General features: G+C 38.2%; 1 protein-coding gene across 1 annotated transcript in view; it reads right to left on the reverse strand.

The window, feature by feature from the left end:
- Nucleotides 1-341: 341 nt before the first annotated feature.
- Nucleotides 342-26,846, reverse strand: part of LOC129417923 (pleckstrin homology domain-containing family H member 1) — a 43,118-nt gene continuing 16,613 nt past the window's right edge. Inside the window, exons 3-30 of the mRNA XM_073869588.1 lie at nt 25,284-25,346; nt 23,400-23,549; nt 23,211-23,294; nt 23,041-23,122; nt 22,792-22,932; nt 21,579-22,366; nt 21,230-21,308; nt 18,577-18,674; nt 18,002-18,149; nt 17,758-17,894; nt 16,225-16,340; nt 16,037-16,121; nt 15,386-15,544; nt 13,207-13,287; nt 12,876-13,055; nt 12,060-12,171; nt 11,785-11,897; nt 9,216-9,392; nt 9,029-9,126; nt 5,644-5,821; nt 5,398-5,553; nt 5,125-5,222; nt 4,880-5,021; nt 4,656-4,792; nt 4,286-4,415; nt 4,088-4,171; nt 2,092-2,238; nt 342-2,015 (exon numbers count right to left, since the gene is read on the reverse strand). Of these exons, the coding sequence (XP_073725689.1) occupies nt 1,833-2,015; nt 2,092-2,238; nt 4,088-4,171; nt 4,286-4,415; nt 4,656-4,792; nt 4,880-5,021; nt 5,125-5,222; nt 5,398-5,553; nt 5,644-5,821; nt 9,029-9,126; nt 9,216-9,392; nt 11,785-11,897; nt 12,060-12,171; nt 12,876-13,055; nt 13,207-13,287; nt 15,386-15,544; nt 16,037-16,121; nt 16,225-16,340; nt 17,758-17,894; nt 18,002-18,149; nt 18,577-18,674; nt 21,230-21,308; nt 21,579-22,366; nt 22,792-22,932; nt 23,041-23,122; nt 23,211-23,294; nt 23,400-23,549; nt 25,284-25,346 (4,146 nt within the window). The 3' untranslated portion in view covers nt 342-1,832. The remainder of the gene's footprint in view (nt 2,016-2,091; nt 2,239-4,087; nt 4,172-4,285; nt 4,416-4,655; nt 4,793-4,879; nt 5,022-5,124; nt 5,223-5,397; nt 5,554-5,643; nt 5,822-9,028; nt 9,127-9,215; nt 9,393-11,784; nt 11,898-12,059; nt 12,172-12,875; nt 13,056-13,206; nt 13,288-15,385; nt 15,545-16,036; nt 16,122-16,224; nt 16,341-17,757; nt 17,895-18,001; nt 18,150-18,576; nt 18,675-21,229; nt 21,309-21,578; nt 22,367-22,791; nt 22,933-23,040; nt 23,123-23,210; nt 23,295-23,399; nt 23,550-25,283; nt 25,347-26,846) is intronic.

Raw genomic sequence — 26,846 nt, forward strand, 5'->3', positions numbered from 1 at the left:
CCAAGAAAACATCCCCCACACCATTACACCATTGTATTAATGAGAAATTGAACAGGTGTTCCTAATAATCCTTTAGGTGAGTGTATAGACGGTTTCAGCAGTAACAACACAAACAAGCAGCTTTCGTGTCATCACATAACTTACGGTAAATTATTCCTCTTTTTTGTGTCTTGAACAAAAAAGAGGAATAATAGTAATATTTATATTTTGAATTAAAATATAATTTACTCCATTGCCTTTATTGTAAATGTTAATTATTAAATATTTAAATAACTTTTCTAATTTTCAGAAAATTAAAAAATAGAAAGACAAAAGTAAAATGAATATTTTATTTTCAACAATCTCTCTATAGTATTTGATGCGGTCACAACGTCACAGCATCATTTCAATATCTGTACCCATCACTGATCTCTATGGTATACTACTACATTTTTTGACAACAAAAGTGACATTAATTCCAAACTACTTGGAACACTTCTAAAAATAAAAATAAAAACTAAAGTGGTCTAACAAAAGTTGAATAGACTAAAACTGACACATTTCAAAAACAAAATAAATATTTAAAATAAGGAGACAGTGGTTTAATTCATATAATAATTCAAGTTACGTGACTTTTTTTTAAATTCCTCCCTACAACAGTGTCCTCCTATATCTTCTGCTGCATTAAAGGTACAGTGTGTTCTTAGCTTTTACATTGTCTGTTTTCAAAACAGATGCAGAATAGTTAACACTGTACGATGGCTGAAAACCTGTTATATCTTTACTTGTATGTAAAAGTAAATACAGGAAATATAAAAAGGAAATATAATAAGAAATATAAAAAGTCTAAAGACATCATTACCATGATAATGACAAACTACACGTAAATACATGGTCCTGCACATATTAACGTCATGTTGAGATAGGAGGAGCTTTCTGCAGGAGGCATTGGCTATTCATTCAGTACCTAAATATTACCACTTTTTAAAATATTAGCAGTCTGGCTCAGATTAAGCATCATGTTTGGTAGTACTACAGAACAATGTTAGAAAAAGTAAACCTGTAACAACTCAATAGTATTCACATAGTACTGATTTTCATGTAATTTCCTGCTTGAATACATAAACTTAGTCTATCATCCTTGTTGCACTACCAGTAATGCGAGTATAGCTCTATGAGCTTACCATTTCATCTGTGCAATAATAGCCCATGTTAAGAAAAGAGAACAATATAGAACGGTTTACCACGTAAGACTAGCCACTGATTAGCTAATTTCCGCCAAATGTGTTAAAATACTAGAGATGACAGAACTGCTAACTACCGTAAAAAAGAAGAAATGTCCTGGACAGACATAGATTTTTTTTAAATCACATTATACAAGTCACTTCCTTTGGGCATCCAACATTTCCAAGATTTTTGCACTCCAGAAAAAAATACAAAGTTGGAGCTATGCTGACTAAGTGGGTGATCTTCTCAGTGTGGTTTACACAAGTCTTGTAAAGCCGCACTGTGATCAAGAAGTATGCAAGAAGTTGGCCTATTCACATAACTTTCCTCGCAGTTTATATGAACTTTCTAAAACAAACAAATCATATCTCTATAAACTGAGTTCTCTAGATCAAAAGGGTTTGAAAGGCACATTTATACTTTTTGAAGAGTTGCCAATGCACTTAAAGGAATAGTTCACCTGAAAATTTATTCACTGTCCATTCCAGGTACTATATACGACTTATTTTTTCACAAAAATGTATTCATTGTAGACTTCTCGTGGTGAGCTTTACAATACACACACAACAGGTCATATGCACCCGAGATGGCATGAGGGTAACTAAGAAAGAGAATTTTCATTTCCTTTAAAGAAGAGTGGGGCCTTTAGTGGTATATGTCATTGATGGAAAGTGTCTGCTGTCTATGTCCCACATCCTTCTGTCTCCTTGAGGTCCGAGCGCTGATCCTTGTGTCTGGTTGCTAGCACTTGGCAGACTGGAGGTCCAATAATTGATATAACTAGCCATGAGAAGAGTCAGTTCCAGGATCTAAAAAATCAAAGAGAACTATGCAGTAAAATGCAGTAAAACGGTGTTTTATCATTTATAAATTAAAATACTTTACCTTTGGTGTAGCCATTGTAAATGAAAGTTTCTCCACAGTCTTCTTGCCCGAAGCCTGGTCTTTAACCTGGCTGACAACAACCATGAAGTCCTCCTTGCAGCCTCCAAAGGTGATCACCGACTGGTATGGATATGTGACTAAAAGATGCTACAGAGAAAAAAAACACATTAATGATATGAATGCACTACACTCAGAACATAATGGCGGCCTCCATAGGTTAAAATGAGTACTACATGTAAGGCTTTTTATAGTTATGAAGTTATTTTAAAGGGGTTGTTTCGCGGACAGGACTAGGCCTTAGTTTAATTAGGAAATATAACTAGTTTTAACAAACATGACTTAATAAAAACATTACTGGTGTGCATTTTGAGGCAAAATGTATTTGCACTGATGTATTTTAAAATATGCAAGTTGTTTTCAGTTTGGACAGCTCTTACATTTATTTTAGTCTAGGACTAGTCTAATCCCTGTCCACCCCAATGTGTTTAGCATTAAAGCATCCAAGTCTTTAGTTGAGGTACCCGTTAAAAAACAGAATAAGAGTAAATGTTAATGCTTAGGATTATTCACCTAAAACCTATGGACAGCATTTGCAGAATAATGTTGATTTTCAAAAGAAACTATAAAGACTTTTCTATAATTTGTAAAAATGAATGGAAAAACATACAGTACTTATAGACCTAACCTCTCAGTACTTATACATCCCTGTGAATGTGATTTGTAGAATTTACTATTGTACTTTGTTACACCACACCCTTTCCATGTTCCTTATTTTTTTTGTCTCAATACTAAGTAACTGGATTTACTTTTAAAGCCAATCATGACGCCAGTTCGAGAGGCTGGATACAACTTTGCACACCCTGCTAAAAAAAAACAATAGGCACCATCACAGAAATTCTATTGGATGTATTGGTTTTAATGGGAATTTTATTAATTGTATTGGAAACTATAATGGTCTCTATGGGTCTCTGTTGGTCTCTACTGGTATGCGTTGGGTTCTATTTGTGGGGCCTTTAAATCCTAATGGAATATCTCCCAAAACACACTACAAAAAGGATTTTGTAGTGGTTTTACTGTTAAAAGTTAATGGTTCCTATTGGTATTTTAATGGAAACCATTAGGAATTTCTGTAATGGTTTTATTGTTTTCTCAGCAGGGCAAACTTTGCACGAGGTATAAACAATTTTATTGTTCTACTTTAATTATGATTTTAAAGGGACATTCCACTTTTGTTGAAAATATGCAAATTTTCCAGCTCCCCTAGAGTTAAACATTTGATTCTTATTGTTTTGGAATCCATTCAGCCGATCTCTGGGTCTGGCGCTAACACTTTTAGCATAGTTTAGCATAATCCATTGAATCTGATTAGACCATTAGCATTAGGTGTAGTGATATTATGCACTGCCTGAAAATAGAAAGTAGTCCCCTGCTAAGTAACCAAGGGGACTATTTTCTGGCAGTGGGTAATATCACTACGCCTGGTGCAGCCATGTTACATCAGCAAAGTCCTTGATTATTACACCAGAATGAGAGTATAGTTCCTAACCATATCTTCCTAGAAAATCGCAACTTTTAATTTTCCGTCGGTCTTAGTACACGATGTAACTACAGAAGAGTCAAGTTTTAAAAAGGAAAAATATTCAAACTCTTTGGTTAACTTTTAGCGCGATGCTAATGGTCTAATCAGATTCAATGGATTGTGCTAAGCTATGCTAAAAGTGCTAGCGCCAGACCAGGAGATCAGCTGAATGGATTCCAAAATGGTAAGAATCAAATTTTTAACTCTAGAGGAGATGGAAAATGAGCAAATTTTCAAAAAAGTGGATTGTCCGTTTAAATGTTTTTCATCAACTAAATGCATGTTTTCATTTATCTTTAGCTAAGAGAGTCCAGTTTTTTTTCCGGTGGTAATCAACAACACACTTAAGAGCATACATTTTTTAAATGACCAAGAATATTTCTTTCTATAATTTCAAGCGCGTGCACACATACTTACCATGGTGTAGTCCAGAACACTCAGTCCATCTTCATTAACAGCCAACCACACTTGAGTTTGGTCCAATGGAGAAGGTGGCAAAGGCTGTAAACAAAAAACAGTGGGATTTAATGGTGTGAACTATACTCTTGTAAACAGTACAATACCTTTACGTGAGCAAAAAAAAACTACCTATGGAAACGTCTGAACTTATTGTACCTTGGCACTGAAAAGCTTGGCCCCAAAAAGAGGCCATTTGCGGGCCACGGTCAGATAGATTCTCACACATTCTGAGGCTGTGCATCCACGCAAAACAGACCACTTAGTGGCCAAACGCTCAGCGAGGTCCCTGTAAAACAAAGTTGCCATTGTTTAAATAAATGTACGTTTATTTCTTGCTTTACACAGTTTTGCATACGTGCAAAGCAGCTTTACAGTAAGTACATATAGTAAAGACTGTACAGAGTTAAAAAAAAAAAACATAGCGAAAAAATAACTATACAAATTGTGTAGTGCTATTTCATAGTGCTATTCTAATTCAGTAAGTGAAATGAGAAGACTAAACCAATAAATCATAAAGTTAGTCTACCTGAGATGTTCCAAGCTGCATTCCTGCTTGTACCGTTTGGGGTAAAAGCGCTCCAGTACCTGCAGAAGTATCTGCTGGGTCTTTGACTGAGGAGAACCAGGTGACATTGCAGGGCGATCCAGATCACCATGCTCAACCTACAAGACAAATTTGATCAAGATGTGATTGACACCTCTAACTATCCTTGCTGCACATACACTCAGTCTCTGTCTGTTCACACCGACCTGTGCCATCAATGCAGCCACTTCCAATCCCAGTTCCTTACTGACAGGAAAGTGCCCTTGTTGTACCTCATCATTTACTTGATACGCCAGCAGGAGGCGCTCTCGTTCTGTTTCTCCATTAGCCTGCGCTCGGAAACACAGCCTAAAAACATGATATGAATAACTTTACAACAAGAACATGAAAATGTCAAATTTGATTGTAAAATTTGATTTGAGCTTTGATTAAAAAAGGTCCACAAATGCACCTGCTTTTGTAAGTTAGGCGGACAATCCGTGTTCCTTCATATTTTCCTGGATGAAGTTCTTTTAACGCTTGTTCCCACTTGGAGATGACATCACAAATCTGCATCAGAAGATAATATGCTTTGAGTAAACAATATTAGTGGACTAACGTAGTGAATAGTAATTGAGGGTATAGGGGGCTTTTTTGGACACAGCCAAGGTCTAAACTGCACTATGCAAAATGCATTCTGTAAGTGATCTGATATAAAATCCACAAAGAAGGAAAACTATCACACCTTATAGCTGGACTGCAGGCAGTGCTCCAAGTCTTTTCCAGAGGGGTCATCAGTAAAAAGTGCAAAACCTGAAATCTGTGGCTTTCTCATACTTGTTCTCTGGTTCAATGTGTTCAGAAATTCTTCCACTGTGGTAGAACCATCAAAACCTACAACCTAAAAAATAAGAGAAAGACGCTTACATGAAGAGTCAACAGCATTTTGAAATAGTTTTGATCTTACTTTGGAAGATTGCAATCAGTGTACCTCATATGTATTATTCATGAAGTGGACAGGTATGCTAAACGGTAAAGAGTGATGATATGGGTTTCTCAGCAGAATAGACAAAATCTCCATCCGTGAGGGTTTGGCCTCTCTTTCTCCATTCTGTAAAGTTCTCTCCACTGACCGCTGACAGTACACGGCATACTTTCCTACTTCAGTTCTGTGGGCATTCACACACACAGAGAGACATGCTTTTAAATACAATTACATCAGGTGCTCCCCCAAAGTGCTTTTCTTAATCTTGTTTTCTTGTTTAGTTGTCCATTAAAAATATGTAACCTAAAAGCATTTTGCAGACACCTATCAAAATCGTCCTGTGTTCAAACTCACAACCTTTCTATACAATTACATCAAGTGCTACCCTAAAGTTCTTTTATTAAATGTTTGTTTTTTTTTCCTTAATAAATCCTTGACTTGAAAAAAATGATGAAATGGTCTATTATTACCTTATTTAAAAGAGTCATGAATAATAATGTTAAGCTCTGCTCTGATTGGCTGTTCCAGAGAAGCTCTTTTGAATGGCTCTGTGTGTGTTTAAACCGAGGGCCAACCTTCCGATTTCTCTGATGAAGCCAATAGGGAAGTGACTTAAACTGCAATTCATCGACTGGCCGCTAGACGCAGGCTCCAAAAGGGAGTAAATGGTCTATATAGCAGTGTTGTTTTCATCAACGATGACGATTACGAAATGATTTCGTTGACTCACCTATTTTTTATGACGCTAACGCGACGATGACTAGCTAAAAATGTCTCTAAGGTGATGAAAACATGACGAGACGCTTTCGAGTTTTCGTTGACGAGACGAGATGGAACGAAAATGATTATAAGTCTGACGTTCACAATGCATGTCATTTCTGCCTATTTTGCGTGAAATCTGTCTGTTTTTAGCTAAAAAGTATCAGCAATGCTGTCGCTTCCTATCCTTGTTTTGGGTCAACACAGTCTCATTTATGCTCACGCCCACCACCCGGCTGCCGCCATGCCATGCACCAGATTTCAAACAACAACAACAACACACCTGCGGCTGTGGCGAGTTCGAAGGACCATAGTGGTGACGCCAATAAACGGAAACGACGAGATGATTTATAGACATACTTTCAGTATAATCCATCAGACAGAAAAATGGAATGCATATTGGGAGACGACGGTAAATGTGGCCACAAACTAGGTGGCCACAAACTAGGTGGGAAGAATACCACCAACCTCAAGCGGCACCTGAAGGCTCATCACGCTAATATTTTTTAAAGGTAACTAACAAGTCACGCTGTTAACATATCATATACATTTAATTTTACTCGACATTCGGCTTCTGACACATTTCATGGTAAGTTTAAGGTTTTACATGTATCTACTTGTCAAACCTAAGCCCATTTCCAATACTTTTTGTAGAGTATTTAAATAAGCCAAGGCACGCGTTTCTCAACTTTATAAGCGAGGTCTCAGCGTATCACACAAACTTAACATGAGGGTATATCAGGCTCAACATTTTTCTTCATAACTTTTTGTTATGACATGCGCAGAAGGCACACCACTAAAACAACGGCAAGCCCTCAGGGACAACTTTAATGCACATTTTAATTGTATTAAATACACCACACTTTTTAACCTAAATTCATTGGTTAAAAAATACTTTTTTTTACTAAAATTGACTTAACTTGACTAAAACCTTTTTGCATTTTCGTCGACTAAAACTTGACTAAAACCTTTTTGTGTTTTCGTCGACTAAAACTTGACTAAAACGATACATTTTGTAAGTGACTAAAATGTGACTAAAACTAAAAGCATTTTCGTCCAAAAGACTAAGACTAAAACTAAAAGGGATGCCAAAAACAACACTGCTATATAGCTAATTTTGCCCTTTATGACAACTGTTTTTTGTAACTCATCCGTTTAAATGATATTAAGCCTTAAAGTTCTGCATAATTAAGGGTGTGGCCACGTGAGTTACGGTTGAACACCACTGCTGTCACTACAGTCAAGCTAGGCGGATGTGGTTTCAGCAACCAGCCACCTCAGCTTCATTCACATCCCGCCTTTTTACCCATTTTTGGATATCCGCGATGTCGAGTGGCCGAGATAGCGACGGCAGACATCGCCTACTATTGGCTTCAAAAACGATCTTCAGAAACCTATGAGTGACGTCACAGACACTACGTCCATCTTTTTTTACAGACTATGGTGTAAACAGACCTTATGTTTGAGCCTGTATCAGACGAAGATACAGAATTTGAGGAAAAATCAATTGTTTGGATATTGTTAATGGACGTTTCTAAGTATTGACCTGAAAAATGTAACTGTTACGCCAATGGTAGAACTTCTGCCTAAATGCTAGCATATAGCATTGACTAGCATATAGCTCTAACTCAGCAGTCACAACTTTGTTTTTAACATTGTAACAACATTGTAATTTATATAATTTAATGTGTAATTTAATGTTGGGTGGTGCATCTCGACTATAACGTCACAGTCGGTGTTATGTTGAGATTGGCCTGTTTTCCAGTGGTCTTTTGCATGTACAAAGTTTACATAAGAAGGAGGAAACAATAATGTTTGATGCTCACGATATGTCATTACCATGTACACAACTCGTATTATTCATCTCTTCCAAGGTAAATACAGTTTTACATTCTACGGCAACTTTAAGTATTTGGCAGATGCCCATCCAAAGAGTCCTGGGTTCAAACCCACTACCTTTCTGCTGCATACAATGTTTCACCAACTGAATGTAAAATGGCTGATTGTTTTTAAGTCATAAACTGTAAAAAAGATGGACGACGCCTGTTTGCTCTCTTCCATTGGTGAAAAGTGAAGCCGCCAGTGTCCCAATACGGCGCTGACATCTTGGGTCTTGAGTCTGCGCAGTAGCGATTTCGGGACCAGTCCTGCGCATTAGTGAGCAGGAATTAAAGCCGCGAAATCAAGACCCCGCCCTCGCTCTCGCAGAATGCGCATATCACACGATATCACAGCTGTCAATCATGACGTGACACCACCGTTTTATATCATTAAATAACTAACTAAAAACAAACATTTAAATTTACATCAGCGTGATAAAACGACAGTAAATGACAGAAACCAGCTTCTGAAAAAAGATAATTGAAGTGTAATTACATTTTTTAGTTGGTCTCAATTCCCATTGAATAACATGGGGAGGCTGGGTTTATGACCTGTACTGGGACCACTCACTGGGGGGCGATTGAGACGTTTTGGCTTCACTTTTCAGGGCTTGTGCGGCACGCTTGGTTTAAATCACCAAATACATATTTTATTTATTTTCTGATAGCCATGTATAATTAAATTTTAATCACAAATGCCCATATGCATAATCAAATTTGAGTACACAGAATGAGTGTTTGCGGCCACTGACCTGGGATCTGCATTGTGCTGCAGGTACTGTCTCAGGTACCACAGGAAGCGATGCTGAGGCAGGAAGAGAGCCACACACAAAGATAACAGCTGCCAGCACTGAAATGGCAAGGGAGAGAAGAGAGATACAATATTTCATACAGTATGTTAAACAGTATTAAGTATGTGTGTGTGAATATGACACTGACCTGTGTGAGGGAATAGTTGTGAGGGGTACGGCAGTTGGTCTGTTTGATCAACTGGCAGTACATCTCGTTCTGGAGCTCTGGATGTGTTAGGCAGACCTGCAGTGCATTCTGGGCCAACGAAGTGTGGTAGTCTATGGAGGGCGACTCCACCAGAACATTAATAAAGAGCTGACATGACTGGCAGAGAAAATTCAAGACATTACTTATTTGTAGCTATGTGTATGTTATGTCATAAATACCCTATCAGATGCCTTTATTAAATGAATGAGAAACAGGAAATGAGCTTAGAAAGTGCTGCATGCTGGATTCAAACCTGGATCACTACACACATAAGACCAGATTTAGGCCTAGTCCACACGGACACGGGTATTTTTATAACCAGAGTTTTCCCTCCAAAAAAATCCCGTCCACACATGCTCGGTTTAAAATAAATCTCTGTTCTCATAAAAAAGCAAAAAAACATGCAATCAAGCGCTGTCAAGAGCATGCCACACCAGCAGGCGGCGATATAACCCAAATCGTAAAGCCACCTTGGCCAATCAGAAGCCTAACAAAAGTGACGTAGCAAGGCAAAAACCCCGGTTTTACTTCCTACGCGACAACACGGCAACCTGATACTACGTTTTCGTGTGGACGAATGGCCGTACCGTGTAAAAAAAGTCACAGTTTAGGCCTTACTAACAGCTTGAGCCAGTTCAAACCACCATTTTGGTGTTATGTAATGACTCTTGGGATTTACTAAAGACGTGCAGTGAAAAATTAGCACTGAAAAGATCTAGTTATTTTTGTGACTGGCCTTATTGCATATGCATTTCTAGGAGGAAAGTTTTTAAATAATTTACGCAATTTACTAATATTTGCACGTGTGATATTACTGGTATTTGCGCAATTATTTAACAAAGATACCAAATAGCAGGTTTTTGCAAATTTTTATTTTTTGTCATCCCATTTTTTTTGTGCTATATGCCTTCTTTAGCCGGGATTTCACACCCCGCATTTTCAGACGCATTGTCCGTGGTGTTGAACTCAAGCACATCAGGCGTTAGTAGATCACCCGCACCTGAGGGGCATCAGTTCTGCTTATTTGCATTCCTGAACTATTTTGCGCTGCTCTTGGATTGGTTGATCTTTATGGAAATTAGCTGTTGTGCCTGTGTTATTTAATTTGAGGCTGTTTAGTAAAATACCCGTGAATATTACCACTTCCATCTGCACTTTTTTGGAATTGCTCTCTCAAACTTATTTGCCCCATTTAGTAAATCTGGCCCATAGTGTCTTAATAAGGTGTAACAAGAAAAAGCATCACGCAGTAAATTATGCTTCATAATAATCCTCTACGTCCTGGTCATTCTTTCCTTTTACAGCATTTTTTGAATATTCAGACTCTTTTCAACAGTGACTGTATGATGTTGAGAATCCTCTTTTCACATCCAGGACATCTTAGAAATTCCTACGCAACTATTATGAACTATGCAAATACTATGCTTGAGAAGGCAAAAATAGGTTAGGAGTCAGGGGTATGTAAACTTTTGAACTGGGTTGTTTGGGTAAAGGTTTTGGCTCTTAAATGTCTATATTTGGAATGTTCATCTGAAAGTTTGTTTATTTACTGTATTTTCTGACAGGTATCCAAACAGCCACATATCCTCTAAACACTACTATCTCTGATAAACACAGATCAGCCAGCAGGTGGCAGCCCCTCACATAACACGTTACCACACACAGCTGGTTCTGCGGTCGAGACGCGCAGACAGCGCATGCAACGACACGCTTCGCTTTCTTATTAACATTCCATTTCTGTTCTTACAGAAATCCTTACAATGCTAATTAAATCAAGTCAGGATGCAGCTGTCAACCCCCCATTCATTACTTCAGAGTGGGAGGCATTTTCTTTCAGTATCAAATGACTACCTAAAAAGCCTGTCTTGATCTTCAAAGAGCACGATGCTAGCTCCTGAGGATATGCCATTGAACTGTAAATAGGGCATAATGTCTGCAAGCCTCTGGAGAACGGGGTTCTCAATAGGCAACGGGAGCCTGAGGAGACGCGACGAGAGACTGGAACGAGACCATCTCTCCAAACGCTGTCAGAGATCCTCTTTGAACTCAGAATGAAACATTTAGGCAGTGTAACAGCGCTGGTGCCGTTTCCCACACAATAATTGGAATAATTGTGGAATCAATCCAAGTGCCCATTCAGTCTTTGACCCCTAAGGATTACCCCTAAGTTTTTAGACTTGGATAATATCAACTTCAACATGGCTACACTACTACAGACAGTAGTAGTAGTAGTAGTAGCCTCAATTAGCCAGCTTGATATCTCCTCAGCTATAATAAGCACAGGGTCTCCCATCCCTGCCTTTGATCTTGCTGTAGGAGACACGGAAGCTCTCAGGCACAAATGAAAGAAGAGCACTATGAACCTTCAAGGATAGTTAGTAGGGTCTGAATGATGAAGCGCCCCATAACATGAGATAAAGAAAACAAGAGGAAATATGGACTGAAGCCTTTGTAATTAAGCAGACGGAAGGGCAAAACCAGTGGGATCACGATGCAGACAGACATTCACCTTAAAGAGTTTAAGAGCCTCCGTTTGAAGTGCTTCAGAGGGCAGTGTGGTGAGTGGCGACCGCAGACCTTCCTTACTAAAGCACAGCACTCCATGCTTCCACAGTGCCAAATCTGCAAATCAACACAAGAAACATTCAAAACCAAATTAAGATGGATGCCACCATAGTTTTGGATTAGATCATAAACACTGTCTGGCGTGTTGGTGTTCATTTCATTTCCACACTTGTTTTGTGAAAGCCTGGGATTGGTAGATATTTAAAAGTGACCTCTTACCAGGGTCTCCATCTGTGTCCAGCAGCTTGCCAATCAGCTGCTCATACTCTGTGCCCACCCTCAAACTGGCACAACTGCCTGCCGCCACAGTCAGGTGGTACAGCCAGGTGTCCTGCAAGATAGACAGATATTGTGTCTGAATGGCACTGAAATGTCTAATCAGACGTGTCTTGCACTGCAAGTCGTAAACACACCCACACACTCCCTATCACTGAAGTGCCCAGGAAGCAACTGGGCGAAGGGAGCCTTGCTCAGAGGCACCTCAGTCGCTACCTGCTGGCCTTGAGAATCTGCTGGCCTTGAGAATTTTGACCTTCGTTACAAAATTACTTGCAGTTCACTTTCTGAAAAGCTGTGTGATACTTTTCCCCAAACAATATAAATGAGTTAATTCAGCAAATGAACCCCAATTTTAATATGTTAGACACTTTCCAAATATCGTTTATATGACAAAAAATGTAGAGCCCAACACGGAACCTTGTGGAACACCTCAGTTTACTTTCACTTGATCCAATTTGACATTAATTATTCGAACAGATTGATATCTGTTATATTTATTTGAACATATTGATATCTGTTAACTCATCAATAACTTACTAACCAAGAGTATGCTCTTTCTCTTATACCATCTCTCTCCAGTTTCATCATCAATACGCTATAAACAATAATATTAATAGCTTCTTTTTAAATTGTAATGTAATTTACAGTAGAATAGTAATTTACATATCGTATCATATTCTAATGAACAAAATACAAAACAGCATTTAGGTAAGTGCTTGTTAAAGTTTGGTTTATGTTTTGTGGTACAAGCGGTACCTTTTCTTGTTTGGTGCCCACGAGCAGGTAGGTGGGGCTTTGCTCCTTGGGATGGACCACTAATGTGAAGTGAGAGGATAGGAAGCCCCGCCCACCTGCTTCATAATCCTCATCAGAGTCACATGACCTGTCCACTTCTTCCACCCGCGCTTCACGGATACGCAACTGACCCAATGGGAACTGAAACAAATGTACACGTTTGACCGACCTCAATATACAAAAAAAAACCACACAATAAAGTGAAAATAATATTTACACATGTTTTAAACTGTTGACACGGTTACAGCTACTTCCAAGTATTCTTTGTGTTAGACAACTAAAGGTATCTTACCTTGTCATCATGGTTACGATAGTAGTAGAACACCTTTCCAATCAAAGCACACCACACAAGCTTTGAGTGACCATGTTTTACCTGCCGTAAAATAAAAGTCATGATCAGACAAAGGAGACAGACAAAGAAATATGGAGGGAAGGTTTGAACACATTGACTACATTCTAAATGTAATAACATAGGGGTGGTTTCCCAGATAGGGTTTAGATTAATCCAGGACTAGGCCTTGGATATATTAGAACATTTAAGAAGTTTTTACAAACAAACCTTACAAAAAACAATACTGGTGTACATCTTAATGGACCTGATACACGTTAAGATATGTCAGTGCAAGGTGTTTTTAAATGAAGGTAGCTCAAATATACATTTTAATCTGGAACTAGGATAAACTGTATGTAATTGTATTACATTTGTGGTCGATTTTGCTTCTAGTTCATTCGTTAGACTTGTAAAGGACCTTCATGTAAATGGCAGTGTATTGTGGTAAACACACAGATACAGGATAAAAGCATTATTTTAGCCTGAGTTGTCAATCATTTTTGAGGAAGATATTTTTAAAGCCTCTTTTGATGTGGTGAAGTCACATCCCCCAATCACATCTACGCACACATAAAGTTAACAGGGATTCCTCCTCAAAAACATTCCAGCTCCGCTGACCTCAGCTCTGTCCCAGCGTGTACCAGCCATCTAGGAATCTCACCCTGCAATCCACTGTCACCCATTTATTCCTCCTCTAGTCATCATGCTGGGTGTTACTGTATGCATATTTTTACCATACTCTTACCATTAGGTTATAAACATAAATGCAATGAAATGTTAAACTACATTTAGATACACTATTCAAATAGCTTCCACTTAAAAAGGTAGGTAACTTCTAAGTGTCAGCTTAGTAGATACTGTAAAGGCTTGGTCACAACAAAAGAATACTTAATATGGGGACACAACATTCCTTTTAGCTGGTCTGTTATTTGCCATAAACCACAAAAAACTGCATAACTTCATTCTGTTTGCAAACAGCCAAAGAACAAAATTGAAAAGAAAAGAACCACAAAAAAAATAAAAAAATAATCAAAGACAAAACACAGCACATATACTTAGGGTCAGGTTTCCTACGTGGGGCAAATTAGCGTGAGACCGCAATTCCAAAAAAGCGCCGATGGGAGTGGTTATATCTGCAGGTTATTAACTGAGAAAGCGTAACATCTGATTTCCATAATGACCAACGCAATCTACTAAGAGCAGCGCAAATTAGTTCAGGGTCGCAAATTTAGCAACAATTGCAGCCATTTTAAGCGCAAAATGATTTAAGACATTTTTTTTTTGCGTTAAATAATGCCGCAAATACCAGTCATAACACATGTGCAAACATTAGTAAATCGCGTTGCATGAATCATTTAAATACTCTCCTCCCAAAAATGTTGCGTCTGAAAGGGAAACTCTTAAAAATGCATATGCAGTAAGGTCAGTTGCAAAAATAACTAGACTACACCTTTATAGCGCTAAATATCCACTGTGCGTCTTAAGTAAATCCTGACAGTCGTTATTTAACGGCAAAATTATGGTTGGCGCTGGCGCAAGCTGTTAGTAAATCTGGCCCTTGTGGTCTGTGAGATGAAACAAATCTACAGGATGGCAAGGAATTGTCAAATACATTTTGTCACCAGTGTAAATAAGTCCACACCAAAGTATTGTTTCAAATTTAAAGGCGACATATCATGAAAATCTGACTTTTTTAATGTTTAAATGCTATAATTGGGTCCCCAGTGCTTTTATCAACCTAGAAAGTGTGAAAAAGATCAACCCAGTAACTTAGTTTTGGTAAACCATTCTCTGCAAGCATTTGAAAAAAAAGGTCATTGAAATTTGGCTGCCCTTGTGATGTCAGAAGTGGATAATACTGCCCCTCTAATCTGCACTATCCAACCACATCACTGCCATTTAGTGCAGATATCAGCTCATTTGCATTTTAAAGGACACACCCAACATTTTTCTTACACATGATATAATAAATGATCTATATGGTATTTTAAGCTAAAACTTCACATACGTACTCTTGGGACACCAAATATTTATTTGACATCTTAAAAAAAGTCTTGTAAAATGTCCCGTTTAAAGTTTAGGTCACAGTGAATATTGATACCGACTCTTACATCTCAAAAATACTTGTGTAAACTCTGACCTTAGTAAGCCAACCTCGCACTGTAGGCTTGCCTTCCATATCCATAGAAACGGGTCCACTAGCCTGGACCTTGAGAACATTCTGGAGAACTCTGATCCACTCTTCCAGGATATTTGGGGAGTCTGCAGCCAGGTAAAATGTCTTCTTTTCTGTAATTAACTAAAATGAGGAAAAGATACAGTAGAGCATTAGCTTAAATCTGTGCAAACCCTTTTAGTCTATGACTCTTCTCAGTTTGAGAATTTGGTATAACCATGAATCCTTTCAATCCTTCCTTCCTTCAGGAATGTCCTGTAGAATTTATTCCACATCAATTAAATACTTTATACAGGATAACAGTAAAACATGTTCAGATGACCAAAAATACATTCATCAAAACGCTGTACAACTATGACATTCAATCCCTCCCAAGACGTAATGGAGGTGATTACACTGATTAAAGATTGCAGAAAATTACACATAATTCCCTATTATTATTATTACTATTATTATTACAACTTTGAAAATCCAATAATGACAGCACTTGTGGGCTAAACATCCCCTCAAAACACAGGCGAAAAACATCTGATACCCCTACCAGACTGTTTCAGAAAGCCACAGGCTGACAGATCTCTTAAAGGCTGTTTATGTGTATCGGTGTGTGCGTCTCACCTGGAATGTCTGAGCCCCCTCTCCACGGGCCATCTGACACGAGGAGTTTAGCTCCATTTGGCCCTGAGGTTTCCGGATCACGTCACTCGGAGAGCAGAACAAACGGCAGATATCATCACTGCTGAAACTTTAAACTTCCTTCCCTCACACTCGAAAGACACTGCCGCAGACTTTGTGAAAAAGTATACTCACTCGGAGACTTATAGTACAAGATCTCCCCATTCTTCAGAATAAACCAGCGTCTCTTCCATGCCTTTACCTGACTTCCCATCTTCAACAGGTAACCTGACTTCTCAAGAGTCTCCTATTTACAAAGACATTTGAGCAATACCAGTGATAATGGGCCTATGGCCGAATCAAGAGCTGTACTGGTATTTTGACAGATGGAAACACAGAATCGGCATTACAAAAACGTTTGCTGTAAACACAATGTTAGCCCAACGTCGGACTGACCTCATTTCAAATTAAAATTTTATCTTGACTACTGATGAGTTGCTGTAACATTACATAATAAAGTTGAAATTAGTATGTAGCCTAAAATTAAACATTTTTAATACACTGAACTTTTAAGAACTGTTTAATTCTGTAGCACACCCAGCTAAAATTTAAAGTATGCTGTACAATTTTTGTTTCTGAGCAACAGTCACAATTTTACTGTAAAAAATTTCTTTCTCACTTACTTTGTAATGTTTTTTCTTGATGAGCAAAATTATATAATAAGTTTAAATAAGTTTAGTTTTTAGACAAAAAAAATATAAAATTGAAGTGAATTTGTGTTTAAAACAAGCAAAACAAATCTGCCAAAGGGGTAAATAAATCTTTCTTAATTTTTTCTTAAATTAAGTGTTAAAGAAATAAGTTTAAGATTTTAGTTATGACATTTTTTTGCTTGTTTTAAGCACAAATGTTTTTTTTGTCTAAAAACTAGACTTATTTTCTTAGGTCATTTTGCTCATCAAGCAAAAACAAGACAAAAATACTAAGTAAGAAAGTAAATTTTTTGCAGAGTACAGCCCCTAAAAAATGCCATAAAAACAGACAAATGTGATGATAAAGAGAAAAGAGTATTAGCATGCTTGGAATAATGCTTATCCAATTGAATTAGAGGACTAGAAAAGTTTTGTAACAATAATTTATTTAATAAGAAATAATGATTTAATATGTAATAAATCATAATTTCAATAAATAATTAACTCTAAAATTAATAATTACTCAATATTATTAATAATTGTGGAATTAATATTTGTAGCTATTAAAATATAAGTATTTATATTCAATAATAATAATAATAATAATAATATAATTAATACTTGTTATAATTAATAATAATTCTTCATATTTAACAGTTATCCAATATTTACTAAAACATTTATTATTATATTAATAAAGCCATTTATATACAAGTATTAATATTTAATAACAATAATAATATAATTAATACTTGGTATAATTAATACAAATTCTCTTTTTATTTAATGATTATTCAATATTTATTGAAACATTCATATTTATATTATTAATAAAATGAATAGAATTATATAATTATGAATAAATCTTTCTTAATGTACAAAAAATCCTAACAGAAGATCTCTGTTACTACATAATACAGAAAATAAGAATGGGTGACTAGACAATTTGGTCACCAAAGAATATTTGTATTTAACAGTATGAACATTAATAGAAGTAGGGTCACTCAAACGAGAAAGAGTTCAGAGACATACCGGCCCGAAGCTCTCGCAGGAGTAAGAGGAGGTTCGCTGGACCTTGTGCTCGGGTTCAGAGCAGTCACTGTCCAAAGAATACGCATCTGGAGGAATGGCATAGTCGCTCTCTGAACTGATGGATGACACAGACACACCTGTGACACAAAAGATCCAAAGATACTTAGTAAGATATTGAAATATAAACCAGTTAGACACAGAAAGATTTTGAAGGATCTAGAGTGCAATTTTTGGGTTATCTCACCTCTTTTCACGGCGCGGGGACTGCCAGGGGTACTCCCCTTCTTATCCGGTCCCAGTGTGGACGTGTGCAGGCTGGCCAATGAGCTGCTGTCGTCTTCTGAACCAGAATCATCATCAGGAAGAGGGACGCTGCTGATCTGAGTTGCTTTCTTAAAGAGCAGAGATGCATTGTTGGGTGTGAGAGTAAAGCAGGTTATAATATTTATTTAGGAACATATGGATTATCAAAAATTTGTTTAAATAAAAAATAGGTATGTTTAAAAACAGTGAGCTGACTGTTGTCTACTGCTAATGTGACATCTGTTTATATAAACAGGATTAAAATTGGTTTGATTGCATTATGTGATTTTCTTATTTATAAAGCGTGTAAAGTATATTCAAAATAAGATATCTTAAAAAGTAGCAACACTCGGCCATGTATGATTAAATTCAGCCTTTGCGGTCTAAAAATCCTTGCTACTCTATGTAGACAGCTCATTAATTTTTAAACTACACAGCCACTATACATCATAGGTGTATCTGATACATATAACATGATGATTGGTAAATAGTATCATATTAATGATGTAATCTTACCCCCTTAAATGTGGAGTACACAGGCACACTCATGTTCTTATAAATGAGGTGGGTAAAAGGGCCAGCAGCAGCAGCAGCATGTTGAGGTTGGGTGGATACTGAAGGAACAAACAAACAAACAATATGTGTCCAACTCGCATAAACTTTGCAAAGCTGTAAAAATTTCATAAGGCCTGTGTGGGCATTTCAATATAATTTCAAAGGCCAACTTTACACAAACCAACTTTTTAGCCAATTAAAAAACAATTTAAGGGATAAACAACCAAATGGTTTGGAGTCAATAAAGCGAAATGTATATTAGCAAAAAAATTGCAAAGCAAAATAAAGTTTTGTAAAATAAAAATAAAGTATTGAGCAAAAAATTGCAAGCAAAAAATAAAGAAAATGTTGAGAAAAAATATAGTATTGCAAAAAAAATGTGCATTTCACAAATATAAATAATGCAGAGCATACATAAAAATATAAATGAATGTAAAAATCAATCACTGCTGTAAAATAAGTTTCATGATTTTTAAGTGATCTAATATAATGTTACACATCAGATATTTTTACCCAACAGTTAACCAAACATTTACTTAAGACATAACAGATTATCCTACCTGCGTGAATTCTTATCAAAACAGATATTTTTAAAACTGTAATTTTGTGTAGATGTCTATATATCCGGGTCGCGCACTCGCGGGTCTGTGTGCACGCGGTTCAGATGTCAGTCAGTCAGCGTGAGGAGATCGCTTTTGAGTCTTGTCGCTCTTAATAACTCTTTAACAGTAATCAGGTACCGAACTTTATCTCTCTTAATGACTCTTTTAACATCAAGCAAGTCCTGCAGTCTATTTTCTAAGTCATGCACAAAAGCGAAATCAAAATGAATTGAGACGCATCTTTGTATTAGATTAAGCATTAGGAGGACGGTAACGTTACACCTCTCAGACGTATACTGTAAATAAAGATCATTTCAGATGTCCAACGAGCATTTAGAGCATTGGATTTCTTATTTCTATGAAAACTTTCGACTCATTTAGAAAGGTTCACATTTGCCTGTGTCTCTGTTCATTCAACTATGGGCTAGACCAAGGGTCAAACAGAAATTGCGCGTTGCGTTAATCGGCGTTAATAAAATTAGTGGCGTTAAAATGAATTTGCGTTAACGCGTTATTAGCGCTTTAAATTTGACAGCCCTAGTTAAAAACAACACATTAGAAAAACAATCCACCCATCTTTGTGTTATTATTGAAACGAAACATTTTGTGTTACTTTTAACACAAAATCAACACAAAATGACACATAATTACACATAATGTGTAAAAAGCTTAACACGAAAAGATGTGTAAAAAATTAACAGATCCTTTCTAAGAGTGTTTATATGGCACTGTATTGACTCCATAAAATGGCTTTTAAATCTATTTGCATACACATAACAAAATCATTAACTCAATATGCAAACTGCTAATTCAGTGACAACACAGCAGTTGTGAAACACAGATGAAGGACCCACAGTGGGCTTGAAACAGATAAAGGTATGCATCTTGACTCACAGCAAATTTGTAAAAAAAAATATACAGCAAGTACTGTGCCCTTATCCCACCCTAGCATTACATTGGGGCAGATGAGCTTTTTAGTTCCAAAGCGACATAGAGTGCATTCAAGCTATTCATTATGTGTTGGATCAAACCCATGACCTATTGAGCTGCTAATGCAATGTTCTCCCAGTTGAGTTACAGGAACAGCATCAAGTTTCTTTCTCTTTAAGTGACTGGAGGGATGGAACTGTGAAATAATTACATACAGGTCTCATGCACGGCTGATTGAAGAGCAGGGTTTCCATTCCAACCCTTTACTCACAACCTCAGAGTTCCTCTACAAACCTCCTTAAAGCTTCAATGAATGGAGGTCACACCTGCACAGGTGTGTTTTTCCTTGCAGTAGGTATGAGGAAGTGACATACAACAAGACCTGACCTCTAACTGACAGATCTGAGAGCATGGCTTTGCAAAACCTTGTTGCTAGATGAAACTGAAAGACTGATGCTATGTTTACATTAGTGCGTTTTCATTTTAACATGTGCTTGTTTTGGGGGTTTGTGTAGGGTGAATATACGTGCCATTCTTCCCGGACGCGTCCTGGCCAGGGTCCGTCTTCCAGAAGTCGTATTTGTCGACCGCATACGTCATAGCGTATACAGTCAACAAATACGACTTCTGAAAGACGCACCAAAATCCTGGCCAGGACGGGTCCGGGAAGAATGGCACGTATGGTCACCCTAGATTTGTGTCATGAATAAACACGCAATGTTCTAAAAAGAGCATTTGAACAGTGTGCAGTTCCGTCTCTATGTTATTGTTTACACGATCGTTGTGGTTGGTCATTGTCATCTTTCGGTAGCGTAATGGACATAGGATAGGGCCTTGACAAATCAGGGAAAAATAAACATTGATCCAGAAGACATAAATTTCCGTCTGGGGTCATCTACACTGTGCAACCCCAGAGTTTTCAAAACTGTGTCTGCAGCGTTTCAAAAAGTCTCTGGTTTCGAAGGACTAAAACTCCGGGATGCCAGGCGTAACATAGCAAAAGTATTGCATTTTAAAATGAAAATGCACTAATGTAAACAATACTGATTGGTTAGCGTTAGAGTCGCAGTTGGTTGACTGACCTCTGCCAGTGGTTTTTGCACCAAGACAGGCCTCTGAAACTCTCATTCCTGATTTAGCTACTGCATAGATACGGCTCTCCTGCAAAGACAAGCACAAACAGATGCAAACAATGCTGTCAAACTATACATATAACATTTTTAGCATGCTGTGCTATGTCTGGGGCGTTTTGGGTGGGCCTAAATTAAGAGAGACCATCCACTAATCTCTACGAGATTTTGGTCCCTAATTGGTGCCCCTCTGTAAAACGTATAGATTTTTTCATTCTCCTACAAAATGTAACCACACAAACAATTCTGGACAAGTTAAACATTCTCTTTTGGACTATAAACAAGCATTTTTTTTCTTTACCCAGGAGGGGAATCTGTGCAAAGGTGGAGTAGGTGGTTTTAGGACTTCTGGGTCCATCATCTCTAGTTCCTTGTCCAACCCTTCACATAAGACCCCATCAGAAGACAGTTCTTCCATCTCTGGTCCCTCCACCACACCCTCCATGTTCTCTGGAGGTCCTTCATCAATGTCAGTCTCTTCCAGCCCATGTGTGGAACCCAACATCAGACTTTGGCCGGATGGAGAGGTGCAGTTTCCAATATCAATGTTGACGTTGACCTGATGGAAGCGCTCCATGCCAGGATGTGGCTGACTGTGATGCTTTTTTACGAGCTGTATGCTGTCACGGGGAGTTAGAGGGGTGCGTACTTTGGGAAGGGTCATGCTGGTGCCAGAGGGTAAGGACAGAGGGAAGGGGATTGACAGCGGGAGGCGGATTAAAGAAGGTGAGACGGGTGTGGGGGGAGGGCTTTTAGGTGTTGGGGTGGGCGTGTCAAAGCCATCAGGACCAGGAGTCTCATATGCTGAGGACGAGGAGGAGGATGAGGAGGAAGATCGTAGGCGCTGGGAACGGAATTTGCTGTTGAGTTCATCGGAAGAATGGTCTCTGTCTGGGGCTCCTCCTACTGTTCTCTCTCGTGTCCCCCCAAAAGAAAGCTCTGTGCTCTCTTCTCCCTCCTTTACCAAGGCTGTGGTGTTCACCTCATCTTGACTAGACTTATGAGAGTCTCCTTTGTCTTGTATTGTGGGAAATAAAGATGCACTATGAAAAGCAGAATCACAGCCATCTGTGATTTTCCTCTTGCCATCTGCAGTAAGAAAGTAAGATTATGCAACTGCAGATAAAGCAAAAGAAGCAGAAATAAAAAATTTCCAATAAAGGGCCACTGGAAAGCTTATATGGGAAATATTTGTAAGATTTTTTCCAGAAATTGTACAAACTGGCTCTGAGACACTTTAAACATTAATTTGGTTGAATGAATATGTCTATGGTGGATCAGTCATGGTGGATACTTCGTTTCTAACAAAGGCCAATGTTTACTTGGCCTGCCCTGATAAATAAGAGCATAAACAGCTGGCATGTTAAAATTAGGTATTAATAACTAGCGCCATTTACATACAGTAGCAAAAGCAGCCTGGTTAGTTCTCTCTAGTGCTGACTATTTCAAAGCTAAATCTTTCTGTTCAAAGACACTGAGGGCTTAGAACTTCCTTCACATTGAAGATGATGTACCTTTAGAGGTGTTTGCCCCTAAGCGAGACCCTGTTAGTCTCCAGCCCTCCTCCTGGGCTGGGGGTGTCCCTGGGCAACTGGGAGGGTGTAGGGGGCTGGAGGGAACCAGGTGGGTATCCACAACTGGCTTTTCAAGAAGAGCTGCCAGAAACACAACAAACTATACATCAAAATAAGCAAACACAAATAGTAAACAAAATAGTAACAATACTAAACAAAAAGTATGAAAAGGAAATAAACTTTGTTTACTTTGAAGCTTGTCTTGCAGTATGAGGATTTGCTCTGCCTGCTTTAGGTTTGCCTTTTTCAGCTGCTGGTTCTCTGTTTCCATCTAGAAGGCAAAAGATAAAAGGGACAAATTGGGATATGCTATTTGTTTCCAAGAAGTGTTTTCTACCCACGGTTCTTCTACAACTCACCTCTCGTAACTTGAAAGTTACCCAGTCTTTGATTTTGGCAGACTTCTCCTCTATTATCTTGGCTTCTTGGGCTCGAACCAAGTTCTGCAGATAGGGAGGACAGTTTTTGTACAAGTAAATTATCATCCCTGAATTAGAGTTTAATGGATATATATGGCCATCTCTAACTCTCTTTGAGGTCTTTCATACCTGCTTCTCCAGATGGTCCTCCAATTTTTTTATGATCATGTCTTTTTCCTGCATTTGACTGCTCAGCTCTTGGTACTGCCTGTAAAATGAGTTTTCTGATTCACTGGGTTGCATGTTTGCAGACTTCAGCTTCTCCCCCATGATATGGACCTACAATGATAATCTTAATGAGGTCATCCTGATCCTTATTTCATATTATATACATTGAGTGGGGATGTAATTGGACATCTACAGGTGTAAAAAAGTATTGGCCCCCCTCCAAGTTTCTTATGTTATTACATATTTGTCACACTTTAATGTTTCAGATCATCAAACAAATTTAAATATTAGTCAGAGATAACAGAGGTGAACACAACATGCAGTTTTTAAATTAAGGTATTTATTATTGAGGGCAAACAAAATCCAAAACTACATGGCCCTGTGTGAAAGTGTTTGCCCCCTTGTTAAAAATAACTTAACTATGGTTTATTACATGTGAGTTCAATTTCTCTAGCCACACCCAGGCCTAATTATTGCCACACCTGTTCGAAATCAAGAAATCACTTAAATAGGACCTGCCTGACAAGTAAAGTAGACCAAAAGATCCTCAAAAGCCAGCCATAATGCAGAGATCCAAAGATATTCAGAAACAAATGGGAACGAAAGTAATTGAGATATATAAGTCTGGGAAAGGTTATAAAGCCATTTCTAAAACTCCACAAATGGCGAAAACATGGAACAGTGGAGTACCTTCCCAGGAATGGCCGGCCGACCAAGAGCGCAGCGACGACTCATACAAGAGGTCACAAAAGACCCCACTACTACATCCAAAGAATTGCAGGCCTCATTTGCCTCAGTTAATGTCCCAGGAGTGGCCGGCCGACCAAAATTACCCCAAGAGCGCAGCAACAACTCATCCAAGAGGTCACAAAAGACCCTGCAACAACATCCAAAGAACTGGAGGCCTCACTTGCCTCAGTTAAGGTCAGTCTTCATAACTCCACCATAAGAAAGAGACTGTGCAAAAATGGCCTGTATGACAAAATTCCAAGACAAAAAATGTTGTTGAGGAAAAAGAACATAAAGGCTCATCTCAGTTTTGCCAGAAAACATCTTGATAATCCCCAAGACTTTTGGTAAAATACTCTGTGGGCTGACGTGACAAAAGTTAAACTTTTTGGAAGGTGTGTGTCGATTTACGTCTGGCGTAAAAGTAAAACAGCATTTCAGAAAAAGAACATCATACCAAAAATAAAATATAATGGTGGAAGTGTGATGGTCTGGGGCTGTTTTGCTGCTTCAGGACCTGGAAGACTTGGAGTGATAAATGGAACCATGAATTCTGCTGTTCGTGACCTCAAGCTTAAGTGAATTTGGGTTCTGCAGCAGGACAATGACCCAAAACACACCAGCAAGTCCACTTCTGAATGGCTGACGAAAAAAAGACTTTGGAGTGGCCTAGTCAAAGTCCTGACCTCAATCATATTGAGATAGTGGGGAATTACCTTAAAAAGGGGGTTCATGCTCGAAAACCCTACAATGTGGCTGAATTACAACAATTCTGCAAAGATTAGTGGACCAAATTCCCCCACAGCGCTGTGACAGACTTATTGCAAGTTATGGCAAACACTTGATTGCAGTTGTTGCTGCTAAGGGTGGCCCAACCATTTATTAGGTTTAGGGGGCGAACATTTTTCACACAGGGCCATGTAGTTTTGGATTTTGTTTTCCCTTAATAAAAAAATCCCTTAGTTTAAACACTGCATGCTGTGTTATCTTTGACTAATATTTTCATTTGTTTGGTGATCTGAAACAAATATGCAAAAACATAAGAAATCTGGAGGGGCCAACACCACTGTAAGTGAAAAGGGTTTGAATAATACAATATAAGGGGCATATACATACCTGTTTTTCAGCGTTCTCTGCCCGCTGGTCAGACTCTATCACTTTTTGCTCCAACTCCTGCATCTATAGGAACAGAGAGGATCATGGGGTTTCATTTATACGTTAAAGATGCTTGGACGTTTACAGTGTATTTTGACTGAGTCCTATTTTAGTAATCTTTGAGTAGGTCTAGGAATAATCTGCTTTGAACATCAGTACCTGTCATGCCAAAATTATTTCACACATAACCTCGCACTAAATACTGAGGGTACAGTGTATTGGTGCGCGTTTGGGCATGCTCATACCGAAAACCTTTGCAAACACAATCTTGTTTACATATTCATTCTGTATGGGACAATATTTGTGCATCAAGTAAATGTTCTCCCCATACTTAAAACATTATGCTACGTTAAAAGGGAATTTGGACCAATGAGATATCACTGTGGGTAGGGCTACCAAAAATGACATGACAGAGATGGCAACCTATAGAACCTGCAAGGAGCATTGATGCATCACTTAATAAATGATGTCATTTTTATAGCACGCACCTGCTATGAACAGTGTTACTTTTACTTATTTTTGTTGTTTGGCTGGGAAGAAAACTACATCTTGAAAATATAAAAACAGATCAGAAACCAAGAGAAAAGCGAGAAATTCAAAGCATGTGTGCATGGCTAAGACATCATGGGGCAGTTTCCCGGACAGGACTTATCCTAGTCCCAGCCTAAAGTTTGAGCTGCCTTCATTTAAAAACATCTTGCACTGACATATTTTAGCATTAATCAGTCCCATTGTTTTGTCTTAAACGGCACATCAGTAATGTTTTTGTAAGGTATGTTTGTAAAAACGACTTAAATGTCCTAAAATAACTAAATTAATCTAAACCCAGTCGGGGGAAACTGCCCCCATATTTTCAATAAGATACCCAAACTTGCATCATATGTCCGAAGATGCTTTAATATAACGCACATTTAAAAAAAACTTGTGAAAAAGGTTGTCCAGTTCCTGGACCTCACATGCCTTGTGCTCATTGACCCAGTATAAGGAGGACAAGCACACTAATAGATTCCCACTGTATGGTGGAGCACGTCTTTTGTTCCATCTTCTTTGTTCATCCTTTTTTCCACCCTTCCCCATTCCTCAAACCAAAAAACCAAGAATTCCCACAATGCACCCACTCTACGTGAACATTCCCCAAGCATTCAGGACCAGCGGAGCAGCCTGTGAGGTCATTGTGTGCAAGTTTGACTCTTCACCTCTGGGTCAACAAATGTACAGGAATGAATAGATGACGCTGCATCAAATGTGAACAGGCACAGGGACTCACAGACACTTCATCAATCCACATTACTGTGGGAAAAGTGCCCACTCAGCCGAGCTTAGCACTGACCTCGGGATTGCCTTCCCCACTCAACAATGATTCACGGAGTATTAAACGTTATTCAACAACCATGTCATAAAGTTTAACTGTGGTGAGTGGTGGGTGTTGAGCTTTCTAGCCTCAGTAGAGTCAATGTAAAGTTTCCAATGAAGTGAACAGACACATATTGAGTAATATATCAGGATAGTAGAGTACAGACTTTT

Source organism: Misgurnus anguillicaudatus, chromosome 7 (genome assembly GCF_027580225.2).
Source record: "Misgurnus anguillicaudatus chromosome 7, ASM2758022v2, whole genome shotgun sequence".
NCBI lineage: Eukaryota > Metazoa > Chordata > Actinopteri > Cypriniformes > Cobitidae > Misgurnus > Misgurnus anguillicaudatus.